Here is a 12,492-nt window from a genome sequence, read left to right as displayed (position 1 = left end):
ACATGTTTAAAAATTCTAGTATCACACACGCCCCCTTCCTGGAATCCCTTTCACACCCAGCTAGCCCGGATCACTCATTTTCCACACGTCTTCAACACGGTTAAAGCAAACGCAGAAAGCAAAGGCACGCAGGCTTGCTGCGGAGCCACGGCTGACTTACACTCTCCTCACAAAAGAAACTTCAGGCCTACGCTGGGCCAGACCCGCTGCTTCTACTTCCCGGTCTGAGTTTCTCAGAAAATCCAGCAGTATGAAAGCCCCACCAATTCCAGCAGACACCTACCGCTATGGACCCAGAAGATGTGGCAACAAACACTTTGATAACCATTTTGACAGTCGGAAAAAGGGCTCCCCCCAACACACCCCCGTGAGGGAACGCGGCGTTAGACGGATCCCGACCGCGGTCCCGGCCGGGCAGGTAGCAGGCAGAATAGCCAGGTAGCAGCAGGCGCAGGTGCCAGGTGCGAGCTGGCGGCCGCCCAGCGCGGTCTGAGCCCCCGAGCCTCCCGCCGCAACTTAAGCCCTGCGACTGCCAGCAGCGGTGCGGGCGGCTCGGGCTTTCCCGGCCATTGGCCGGGGGCGAGAGGGGATCTGCCAGGCGAAGACGGGATTGGTGGATAAAAGCAGCCACTGACTTTAAACGCCGGACAACAGCCCCTAAAAGGCCAGGCTGCGCCGCGCACCAATCAGGCCGCCGAGCACCAATCAGCGCTGCGCAGGCATAGACGCCTGAGGTGACAGCGGAGCGCCTGGGCGCTGGAAAAGCCCAGAAGACGCCAGCTCCTTCCCTGGGGAGGCTGTGTTTGCAAGGCTTTGGGCAAACGGACCGCAAGGATCGGAACAGCCACACAGGCCTTGAAATAAGCAAAGGCGTCCTGACTTTCACATTTTCCAGTCGGTTAAAACAAACAAAAAAAAAAAAAAAAAAAATAGGTGAACTCTTATACAAGAGATGCCTTTAGATGTGGCCCACTTCCAGTTTTCTCCCTTTCCCACCTGTTGCTCCTAAAGAACAAAGCTGACAGACCACAGAGGTGTAAGGTTTCACTGACATCCCAGACAAGGCAGGGCGGCAGAGGCAGGCTGTCAGCAGGGATGAGTTCAACAAGAGAAATGTCTTCACTATCTCAGAGACATGGGGAGAAAATAAATGTTTGTAACAGTCTCTCTCCGTCTTCTTTATGTATATAATTAAATCGAGTAAAAAGCCCAAATGCTACCGTCCAATTTTTCTGATGAGTTTCAAAATCAAGCTCAAGGACATAGGACACAAAGGCACCAAGGGGTCATTTACTCCTCTTAGATAACTGAGTCTCTTCTCCTCTCTCTCTCTCTCTTTTTATTCTTAAGTCCTGTGCTGCTCCCTGAGGAGGTGGTTACTGGCATGCTGGAGCAGGGAGGGGTCTGGAAGCCTTATTTACCTGCCCCCTTCACCAGAGTCCCAGGGGCCTAGAGGCCTGCTCCCCTCCCCTAGGACAGGTGCCTTTGCTGAGAAAGGACACCCCATCCCTGCAACATAGCTCAAGTCCATTTACGTAGAATGAATGAGATGACTGACATTTAACTTAGAGCCTCACTATGCAAAATTGCTCCCCAAATTTAGGCCCTTGCTGAAGATGATTAAGGGTTCCCCAGATTTAAGTCATTAAGATTGTAAACTTTATTTTCAAGCCCACCAAAGATTATAGGACATTTGTGCTCCTCTTTCTTGTATTTTCAAAATCATAAAGCAAGTAAATACTATTTTTGTCATACAAACTTTTATCAACACCTTAGTCTCAAATTCTACCACATAAGCAAACCATTTTTCTCCAAACACGATTGAAGAGAGTAATAAACTATGCATATTTCTCAATGGTTTTGTAAATTAGTAACATAAACTGTAGTTGATCCTCATGTGCCCTAAAGAGTACACACCTGCTGATCATACAGGGCAATGCTGCCTTTGACAATGACACACCCCCTCCATCCACATGCCCTAGGGAGAAAGAATAGCCTATTTAAAATGAGAGCTAATAATTTTTAAATGTTTGCCATGTGCCAGGGGTACTCTAATTGTTTTTCATAAACCACTCCCTTAATCTGCACAACACTAGCACTGGGTCCTACTCCCATTCTTTCTCAAGGATGAGGATAGGAAATGGTGCATCCAAAACATGAACCCAACCCATCCACACCAGAAAAACTCCTAACATACTACCCTCAAATTCCTAGTGTACCCTCTTTACACAATGGATTATTTTTAGAAGTTTACCTCTTTAATAATGACATGAAAATGTACAAATTGGGACTTTGAAAACTCTAACTGAAAGATCTTTTCATGACAGTGGCCCCAATAAACTTCAAGATAATTAATAGGAATACGAAACATTCCAAGTAAAGCTCAACAAATCTCTGCTTAAAATAAAAGCTCAACAAGTCTCTGCCTTAGAAAATTCCCTTTAGGAATGCCTGGGTGGCTCAGTCAGTTAAGCGTCTGCCTTTAGCCAAGGTCCTGATCACGGAGTCCTTGGATCAAGTCACACATCAGTCTCCTTGCTCAGCAGGGAGTCTGCTTCTCTCTCTCTCCCTCTGCTGCTCACCCTGCTTGCGTGCGCGCTCTCTCTCTCTCTCTCTCTCTCTCTGGTAAATAAATAAATAAAATCTTTTTTAAAAAGAAAAGAAAGAGGGGTGCCTGGGTGGCTCAGTAGGTTAAGCCTCTGCCTTGGGCTCAGGTCATGATCCCAGGGTTCTGGGATCGAGCCCCGCATCTGGCTCTCTGCTCAGCGGGGAGCCTGCTTTCCACGCTGCTTGTCTCTCTGCTCACTTGTGAACTCTGTCTGTCAAATAAATAAAATCTTTTTTAAAAAGAAAGAAAGAAAGGAAGGAAGGAAGGAAGGAAGGAAGGAAGGAAGAAAATTCACTTCAAAAAAGCTGTGTGCTCTACTGAAGAGGCAAAAGTCTTTCATTTCACATCCCTAGCCCTAGACGCTAAGTGAAATAACATTACTTACTTTGTTAAAGAATTATTTTCAGCTTTATTTAAGTATAATTGACAGATATAATCCTAAGATAGCTGAAGTGTACATCATGATGATTTGTGGAACATACACTCTATGAAAGAAAGATTTCGTCAAATTTTAATGATAAAAGTGTGAGGTATTGACTCCAAACTGGGCAGAGATTCTCAGATGATCTTAAAATAAATGATACCATATGCTATGTTTCTGTTTACATAATGTGATAGGTAAACTAAAATGAGAAACGGATATTTGTATTATGTAGAATGACAGCAGTGATCACCAGAGTAACAGCAGTGACTTGAATAGTGTCTCCCCTCAAAATTCATGTCCACCCTAAACTTCAGAATGTGACCTTATTTGGAAACAGGATCTTTGCAGATGAAATTGGTTGAAGATCTTAAAATTAAATCATCCTGGATTTCGGAATCTCAGCCCAATAACTGATGTCCTTACAAGAAGAGGAGGCACACAGAGAGAGACAGAGAAAACACCATGTGAAGACAGGGCTGCAGAGACAGGACTGATCCTGCCATGAGCCAAGGAGCATGGGGACCCAAAGAGGCAAGGAAGGATTCTTCCCAGGAGATTTTGAAGGGAGGGAGTGTAGTCCTGCCAACACCTTGATTTCAGACTTCTTGCCTCCAAAACTGTGAGAGAGTAAATTACTGTTGTTTTAAGCCACTGGGTCTATGGTGATTTGTTACAGTGCAGTTAACCAAACTAATACAGAGAAATAAAGGTGCAGTTACTATTTAACAGAATTCCTAAAGGCAGTTCTTCAGCTTTGTACTCACTGGGTCTCTCCTCTTTCATAACACACATGGATACCGATGGAAAAGAAACATCCCCTTTCAAAGGCAGAAACATTGGCTATAGACAAGAACAGCTAGCAAAGCAGAAGAGAGACCATTTGGATGAGAAAGGAAGCTCTGAGGGACCTCCATCTTTCAGGATCCTCCAGTCCTCAGTACAAGGGTTGGAATATTCACTTAATTATAAGCTGTCACTTTTGTTACTGTCCTGGGAGCACCAGCAGCCATAAAGCCAGCATCTTTCAATGAATGTCAATCTAGGGTGACACCCCTCTGCTGTATGTCCTCCTAGAGATGCTGCCCAGCTCACCACCAACAAAAAGTGCCACCACCCGCCTTCTAGGGATAACTCGCCACCTAAAGTTGTTGAAACACAGCCCACCAAAATTAGAGTGGACACTCTAACAGCACAAGAAGGAAGGGGTGGTGGTGTGAAGGGGAAGGCTTGCCCCCTCCTTGCCCCTAAAAAACTAGATCTAAACAGAGACAGTTTGGAAACACCCACTATCCCTACTACGTAAAATCCAAATCAAAAACTCTAAGTGGTAAATTTGACTGTATACAAATATCATAATACATCTAAACAAAATTTAAAACAAATTGGAAATATTTACAAACCAAGTTTTCATATAGGAGACCTGAGTGTCACAGAACAGCGAAAGTTCTACAAAGATGGACACCAAGTGAAAAACTGGGCAAAAGACAGGGAAAAGCAAATAGCAAAGTCCAAAATGCCCCTAAAAATATTTTTTAAATGTTTCCTAGCAAAGATGTGAATAAAATTCAAGTGTCAAGTTTTGACACTTGGGCAAACATCTTTTAAATAAACAAGATTAAAAGATTGTCCCCATTGTTGGTTAAAGATTGGGAGACATTTGCCTAGAAGGCAAACTTTCATGTACTTTCAGAGAGCCTCAAAGTGGGCATTTCCTTTGATCCTTCAATTTTCCATGTAGGATTTATTCTAAGGAGTCAGGGGTGACGTCTGTTAATCTAAACATCAAACTGTGAGTTATTTTGCCAGCAAATGGATTTAGTCAGGGGTAACAAAGAATTGCAGCTTGGGACATTCAAGCCATGGCAAAACCTTAGACAAATCCAACAAACAAAGGAGAGGAACATGATTTTATGGAGAAGGAAGTTGGGAGGGATTCAAAAGTCCCTCTGAGAAAGCAAGAGTTCAGGGTGATGACTCTCTCGCTGACTTGAGTAACCAGGGTGGCCAGTTTCTTGTAGGAGAGGCCATGCACATCTTCCCCTCTTGGGCCCATAATTGATCATTCCTTCCTGTTGACACTCTTCTGTTGGGGAATCTGTAACCGACACTTCTGTTGGAGCCTGTAACTGAGTTGAATGACAAGGGCTTCCCCTTCTAGCCTCAGACCTACTTTAGCGACTTTTCCCTTTATTAATTTTCACACCTTAAATAGACTCACTTCTAGGGACATTGAACATGGCATTAATACATATGGGGGAGAGAAAAGGAGCAGAAGGCGGAGAGAAAGAGGAAAAGTAATATAAATGTTCATTAACTCTGCCTATGCAGTCGCTCAAAAGTCCTATGTAGTCATTAAAAATCACCTGCAATTCCATCATCTAGGTGGTTTTTAATTTTTCTTCGTACTTCGCTGTACATTCTAAATTCTATGCAACCAACAGGCATTGCTTTGGGATGAGATTTTCTTTCCCCAAAGAAATTCATCTCTATGAAGAGAGATTAACGGGAGTGTTCTGCTGTCTGTTCCCTTCTTCTTCAGGAAGAGACGACGAGTCTATACCCGCGCGCCTGGGTCCACCCCCTAGCCCGGGAACCTGGCGTCTACACCTGCTCGCGCCGCCTGGCAGCCAACCGGGAGTTGGGTCCGCGCACCTCCCGGTAGGGAACACGCGCCCTGGGCTCGGATTCAGAGCACCAGCAGGCGGGCGAGAGCGGCCGAGAGCGTGAAGGGACAGCTGCACGGCCGCGGGATCCGCTCGTTCGCCCCAGACGCGCCCGCGGCCACGGCGGGCCGCGGGAGGTTCCGGAGCCGAAGTCGCCACGCTCAGCTCAGCAGTGCGCAAGCGCGCGGCCCTCGCCGCCCCGCCCCCCGGCTCGGCCGGTCCCAGCAGGCGCCGCGCGCGGGTTTCCAGAGCGACGCGCGGGACCGGGAGGCCGCGGGGTGGGCGCTGCCGCGGAGCCGCGCGGAGCAGGTAACGGCCCGGCCCGGCCCCAGGCAGAGCCTCCCGCTCAAGCGTCTGGGCCTCTCGGTGCCTCCGGCCACTCAGCCCTGGCCCCGGCCCGGCTCGGGCCGCGCCGCCTGGCTCTCCCTGGAGTCGGTAACGTAGCGGGGCCGCCGCCGCCTCTCCCGCAGAGCGCGCCCGCCCGGCCCGCACCCGGGGTCTCCGCCCTCGCCGCGCCGCCGGGGCCCCTGCGCACGCGGCCCGGCCGCCGGGGCGTTCTCGCAGGGGCGGCCCGCCGCGGCCGGGGGACCCACGGCCGCCGTCAGCGCCGCCCCCGGCCGCGGGCTCCGGCCGGGGCTTGGTTGGTGCGTGAGGCCGCTGCGCGGAGGCTCGCGCCTGCCCACCCGCTTTGGCTTCGCTTTCGTCTTTCCTTCCAACCTTAGCGGCTCGTGTCCTTATCCCCAGCCCGAGAAGGGGTGAATTCCCTGACATTTCTGCGGCGTGTCGTCTCCTGCCACCCGGTGCCAGCCGGTGACTTAAGGCCCGCGTTCCTGCGCTGCGCGGCCCGGAGCCCTGGTGTCTGCGCCCGCTGCCTGTGCATTCGTCCGGCCTCTCCGGCTCCGAACCCTTCCGAGCGCCCGCGAGCCCGAGACGGGTGTCTCCAGCCCCGACCCCCTCCCAGAACCTCCGCCCCGGGCTCTCGACGCGTGGGTGTCTAAGGCTCGGCCTGACACTCCCGCCGACCCGTGCCGGCCACGCTTCGCCCCACCCCGTTCCCCGAAGCCGCTCTCCGGGTGGTCTAGGCCTTGAGGTCCTCCTTGACCCCCGTGTTCCTGCCTCGCCGCATTCAGTCTGTCAGCACATCCCTCGCATCACACACACCCTGGACCGAGGCACAGCCCCCCACTTTCCCGCCAGCCCCCACTCCTCACCCCGGCCCAGGCCGCCGTCTGCCCCCGCCCGGATTGCTTCGGTAGCCGGCTGACGGCGGTGTGGACAGTCTGACTCTGTGCCCTTTCTCGGTCGTTGCCAGTGAACCAGGTTTCCTCGTGAGGATATGTGTTCCGTCGTTTACACAGATAAAGATAATTTTTAGTAGGTATGTTGAAGATTGCAGCTCTTAAACAGGTAGCCAGAGCTACGGAAGTGTGGGAGTGTTAACAAGCTGAAAATGGAAAGATGCCCCTTAGCTTCCTTGGGTGTATGACTGTCCCTGCATCGAACCTTGACAAGACCTTTTAAACCCATACAGAAGAGTAAAAGAATCCAGAGCCTCCGTCCAAGTGAGAAAAAGAAGACATGTAGGAATTTAGGTTCTGTCTACTCCCTACTCTTTGGTTTTTGGTTTTCTAGAGAAGCACCAAAAGAAGAAAATTGTAATGGAGACAAGTGATCAGCCCAGTGTTGGGTCAATTTGACAGGGAGAGCCTGGGCGCCGGTACTCCAGTCAGTCCGTCCCAGAATGATGCAGGGTCCTTGTCTTCGGGGAGCTAATGGCCCGCACACACCTGTACCCCGCCAATCGCAAACCCCAGCTCCCATTTTTTCTTTTTCCATCAAGCGGAACCCCAGCTAACCAAAGTAGCATGGTGGGATCGCTGCAACTTGCAGACGGGCTGTTTATAAACTTGCAAATCACGAACCTCCACTTCGCTCAGATTTAATCTCACACCTTTCCCTCACGCAGTCACTTCCTAGAGGAACTAAAGCCGTCTGATGGGAATCTGCTCAACCCCAGCTACCACAACTGCCAGCCTTACCTACAGCCATACCCATGTTTTCCCCCCATCCAAGGCCACCCCTCCCTGTGCTTTGGAATCCCCCCCACTTGTCAAAAACCTATCACTTTGCTATCAGCAGTCACCTGTTCCATCTCAACTGGCTCTTTACCTTAGCTTTTAAGCATACTCTTGTGTCCCATCACAAAAGAAAGAGGAAGAAAAGTCTCCATTTTCCAGCTATTGCTCAATCTCTCCTTCCCTTCGACAGGCAAACTTTTTTCTTTTTTTGAAGAATTGCCATCCTCCATGCGTCCATGTCTTATGTCTCACCCCTGAACCCCCTCTATTCTGCCTTCCACCCTCTTTTCTAACTAAAACAAAAACCACTAATCAGACATTTCCAGGGCTTGTCTTGCTCAGTCTCTCAGCAACATTTAAATTTGGCCACGCTGCTCCCATCTCTTAAAACACTGTCTTCCCTTGGCTTCTGAGCCCCCATCTGCCCTGCGTCTTTCTGCTTTTCCTGCTACCATGCTGGCTGGCTCGCTTTCCTTTTCTGGGCCCCTTTATATTGCAGTTCCTCAGAGCCCAGTTCTCATCCGTTCTCTCTCTATGCCCCTCTTACTCTGACATAAAGCACAAATCCATGCCCACCACCTTTATACTCTGGACTCCCAACTTTTTCTCTCCAGCTTGACCCTCCTTTCTGAGCTGAAGCATATGTACAACTAGCAGAATGGCCTTGCCTCTTAATACCTCAGACACCAACTCCGTGTGCAGAAGACAAGTCTCCCACCACCCCTCCCAACCGGGACCTCTTCCACTGGCACCAAGGATTCCTCCTTAACCTTTTCCCTCACCCCTGCATCCAGCGGGTCACTGAGCCCTGGTGATATTGTCCCCTGTGCATCTTTCACTTCTCTTAATTGCCACTGGCACCTTAGTCCAAGCTGCCGCCACCTTTCTGCAGCCTTCTGAAATCCTCTCCTCCTTTCTTTATTCTGTTCTCCACACTGCAACCCAAGTAACCTTCAGGAAGCAGAACAAATTATATTATCTCTTCCCCAGCCAGCTCACTGCTCACTGCTCACTGCTCACTGCCAGCTCCCCGTTGCTCTTGGAGTGATGACCCAAATCATAAACCTGCCTCCTGTGGCACTGCAGCTGCTCACCTCCACCTACCTCTGGAGACTCATCGGGACCCCTGGACCCAGCCACGTGGGCCTCATCTACCCACCAGGCCTTGGAACTGCCCTCTCTCCATCCGCAATGTACTTCCTTCCCCTACTCCATTACTTTTCGGGTGGTTAGTTCCCACTGACCTGTCATATCTCTGTTCAGATGGCCCTTCCACAGAACTTCCAAGGTTGCCGTCCTATGTTCACAGAATTGTATCTCTTTCCTCTGAAACACTTAGAACAGTCACTATGTGATTATTTTATTAACAGCATATAAGCTCCATGAAAAGAGAAGTGTTCGTATTCATGACATCCCCCCATACCCCATACGGTTGCTGGCACTTAGAAAGCTCTCAAATATGTGTTGAAAGAATGAATGAAATGAACAAATTAATGTGTATGATAAGTGTAGGGTATTTTAGTACAATTTATTAGAATAGAATGAAATTCTAGGAAAAAATAGCAAGTCAAAAAATACATATTTTTAAATTAAAAATATATATGTATGTATACATATATACATACATATATGTGTGTGTGTGTGTGTGTGTGTATATATATATATATATATATATATATATATATATATATATTTTTTTTTTTTTTTAAATCCGGTCAACACTGAAAATTAGAAAGAAATGTGGCAGTGGCCAGGAGGGGGAGCCGAAATGCCCACTTCTAGAAATTTAGCCCTAAACTCATTCAATTTTTGTGCGAGTCACGTGGTATGTTGCACTTGCCTCCACTTGGCAGAAGTAGAGAGGCCCAGTTTCTCCTTTCTCATCCTCAAGGCAGTTCTTTGGAATACTCAGTCTGGTAATGAATTCAAGGTTTTTGTTGAAAATAAGTAAAATATATCAAGTTGTTAAATGACCAAACCTACATCACATGGCTCTAACCACCCTAACATAGAACATGGCACATTTTCATATTATCAAATAAAACTTGAACTTTGATATAGGTATATTTAATTCATGGATTTTTGTGATGGATGGCCTTTAGAAGTTACTGGGCACAATTAACTAACTTCAGATTTTGAACAGTTTGAGGCCAAACAGCTCGCTATGCCGGAAGAGCTGACACTAATTCACGCATCTGGCTACATGTGCCTTTTTTTTTCCTTTTATAGTAAACTCCCCTTCCTCTTAAGCAGTGTTAATTCTTTTTTTTAAATTAACATATAATATATTGTTTGTTTCAGGGGTACAGGTCTGTGATTCATCGGTCTTAACAATTCATAACACTTACCATAGCACATGCCCTCCAATGTCCCATCACGCAGCCACCCCATCCCCCCCACCCTCCCTTTGCCTCCAGCAACCCTAAGTTTGCTTCCTGAGATTAAGAGTCTTATGGTTTGTCTCCCTCTCTGGTTTCATCTTGTTTCATTTTTCCCTCCCTTCCCTGATGATCCTCTGTCTTATTTCTCAAATTCTTCATGTCAGTGATACTTGTCTTTCTCTGATTGACTTATTTTGCTTAGCATAATACCCTCTAGTTCCATCCACGTCACTGCAAATGACAAGATTTTGTTTTTGATGGCTGTGTAATATTCCTGTGTGTGTGTGTGTGTGTGTATGAGACATCTTTATCCATTCATCTGTTGATGGACATTTAGGCTCTTTTCATAGTTTGGTTATTGTGGACATTGCTGCTATAAACATTAGGGTGCACGCACCCCTTCAGATCACTACATTTGTGTCTTTAGGGTAAATACCCAGTAGTGCAATAAGCAGTGTTAATTCTTAAACTTCCCTTCTTCAGTATTAGAATGACCAAATTTCTGAAGCAAAAAATTAGAACACATAATCTTAAAAGTGGGTGTAATGCTTGAAATAGTGTTTTTGAAAGCCCTTAAGATAGGTGATCGTTTCACCAATATGATACTATTTTTATAAGCTACAGGAAGAGCTTTTCTATTCATTTAATACTCTGCTTAATTTTGTGTCAAAGTGTCTGTGTTAAAGAGGTTTGTTAAAGAGCTCAGACCTTCCTTTGTACTATAGGAAGACCCTCAACCTGGATCTGGCCGCTGATTTCTCATGACGTGACTGTGGCCATGTTCCTGGCAGGAAGACCACTAAAATGACCCTGTGCCCTTCTCAGGCATGGGGAGGTATGTGCTGTCTACCTGTCCCATCACAGGGGTTGTGAACCTTGATGACCAGGTCAGAGTGGTATCTGGCAGGTTTCTCTACAAGGTCACCATCTTTCCCTTTCTCTTGAATTAGTAGGATGCCAAATTCTGTTCCTTATCAGTCTGACATTTACTGGCCTTTAACATCCATTGACAACCCTGCCCATCTCAGTTACCTCTGTGATAGTTGTCAAGTTGTTGCCTCTATTCCCACCACTCCTTGTTTGCTTATTAGTGGTCATCCTACCATAAGGAAGAGCTTTCTCCTCTTTCCTCATCCATTTAGTTATTCATTATATCAGGATGGACTCCCAGATTCCTACTTGATTTTAGTAGGTTGTTATCTTGTATCTTCATTTATTTTGATGCTCAAATTGTCCTATATTTGACCAGTGAGAACTTTGTTAAGCTGACTTCTGTGTCCTTTGACACATATCAGTCTTCTCTTGGACTTCCCTTATCCCAGGCCTGGAGTTACTCATTCCTCCTAGGATCCTGATTCTTCTTAATGGAGAATGCTATTTTAGTAGAGTTTGGTGCTCAGTGTGCTCATTGTTACTGGGGGACCATTGCTTCGAGGCCCTCAGGGAGCAGAGTTAGGAAAAATACATACACATGTACACATAGATCTATAACTGTTTCTGTCCATGTGTGTGTATTTTTAACCCACTATTCTTATTAAACTCAGGGGTATAAGTTTTGGTGTGTTTTTTTTTTTTTTCCGTGTAAGTAAAACTCTTGCAGGTGGAAATAAACTTGGCCTCCATAATTCTAAATATATTTCCTCAATTCACTTCTTTGCTCTGTGTAGTTAATTTCCCGACCTTGCCAGCTGGCTTTCAGCCTCTTTCCACGTCTTCTCCACCATCTCCCCCAACTCCCCTCCCCACCCCCATACATTTTTGCTTTCTCAGCCTCCAGGCCCACCTGCACCAAAGTGTCTGCACAAGGATCAGCCCTCTTGCTTTTTCAAAATGTCCATCCTGAATGTTGGTGAGAGTCTGCTGTCTTCTCCAATTAGTTTTTCCAAAACCAGAAATCCCACCAATTCCAAAGAGTTGGGTCATGTTTTTCCTGGATGTAGCCTGGGCGAGCATAGGCAAGAAGGTTTTGGGGAGCATTAAGTTACTTCTTGAAAACATTTGAACTCCCCCTCCTCTCTGACTTTTTGAAATTTGTAATAGTGCATTTGATTTATTTTCTAATAGCCTGCTCTTAGTCTCATTTTGGTTCGTGATGTTTTTGCAGATAATCTGTATTAGTCTCCTGTGTCTGCTGTAACAAACACACATTCAGTGGCTTAAAACAACACAAATCTATTCTCTTACAGTTCTGGGGATCAGAAGTCTGAAATGAGTCTTATGGGGCCAAAATTAAGGTGTCAGCGGGGGTGGTTCCTTCTGGAGGCTCCAGTGGTGAATCCATTCCCTGGCCATTTCCAGCTTCTAGAGAAGCCTGTAGGTGGCCTGTAACCCCTTCCTC

At 47.1% G+C, this 12,492-nt stretch overlaps 2 protein-coding genes across 6 annotated transcripts in view; one reads left to right on the top strand and one right to left on the bottom strand.

The window, feature by feature from the left end:
- SH3BGR (SH3 domain binding glutamate rich protein) overlaps window positions 1-6,492 on the bottom strand; it is a 59,121-nt gene extending 52,629 nt beyond the window's left edge. Inside the window, exon 1 of one of the 2 annotated variants that reach the window (XM_059164747.1) lies at window positions 6,413-6,492. In XM_059164747.1, coding sequence (XP_059020730.1) covers window positions 6,413-6,466 — 54 coding nt within the window. In that variant the 5' untranslated portion in view covers window positions 6,467-6,492. Of the gene's footprint in view, window positions 1-283; window positions 595-6,412 lie in introns of those variants that run through there. The other variant, XM_059164748.1, reaches the window with a different exon arrangement.
- LCA5L (lebercilin LCA5 like) overlaps window positions 5,933-12,492 on the top strand; it is a 40,997-nt gene continuing 34,437 nt past the window's right edge. For 3 of the 4 annotated variants that reach the window (XM_059164744.1, XM_059164742.1, XM_059164746.1), the window contains exon 1: window positions 6,578-7,073. The gene's annotated coding sequence lies outside the window, so the exon portion shown is untranslated. Of the gene's footprint in view, window positions 6,005-6,577; window positions 7,074-12,492 lie in introns of those variants that run through there. The other variant, XM_059164743.1, reaches the window with a different exon arrangement.

This window comes from Mustela lutreola, chromosome 2 (assembly GCF_030435805.1).
Source record: "Mustela lutreola isolate mMusLut2 chromosome 2, mMusLut2.pri, whole genome shotgun sequence".
Classification (NCBI taxonomy): domain Eukaryota; kingdom Metazoa; phylum Chordata; class Mammalia; order Carnivora; family Mustelidae; genus Mustela; species Mustela lutreola.
This window is presented reverse-complemented; position numbering and strand designations above follow the sequence as displayed.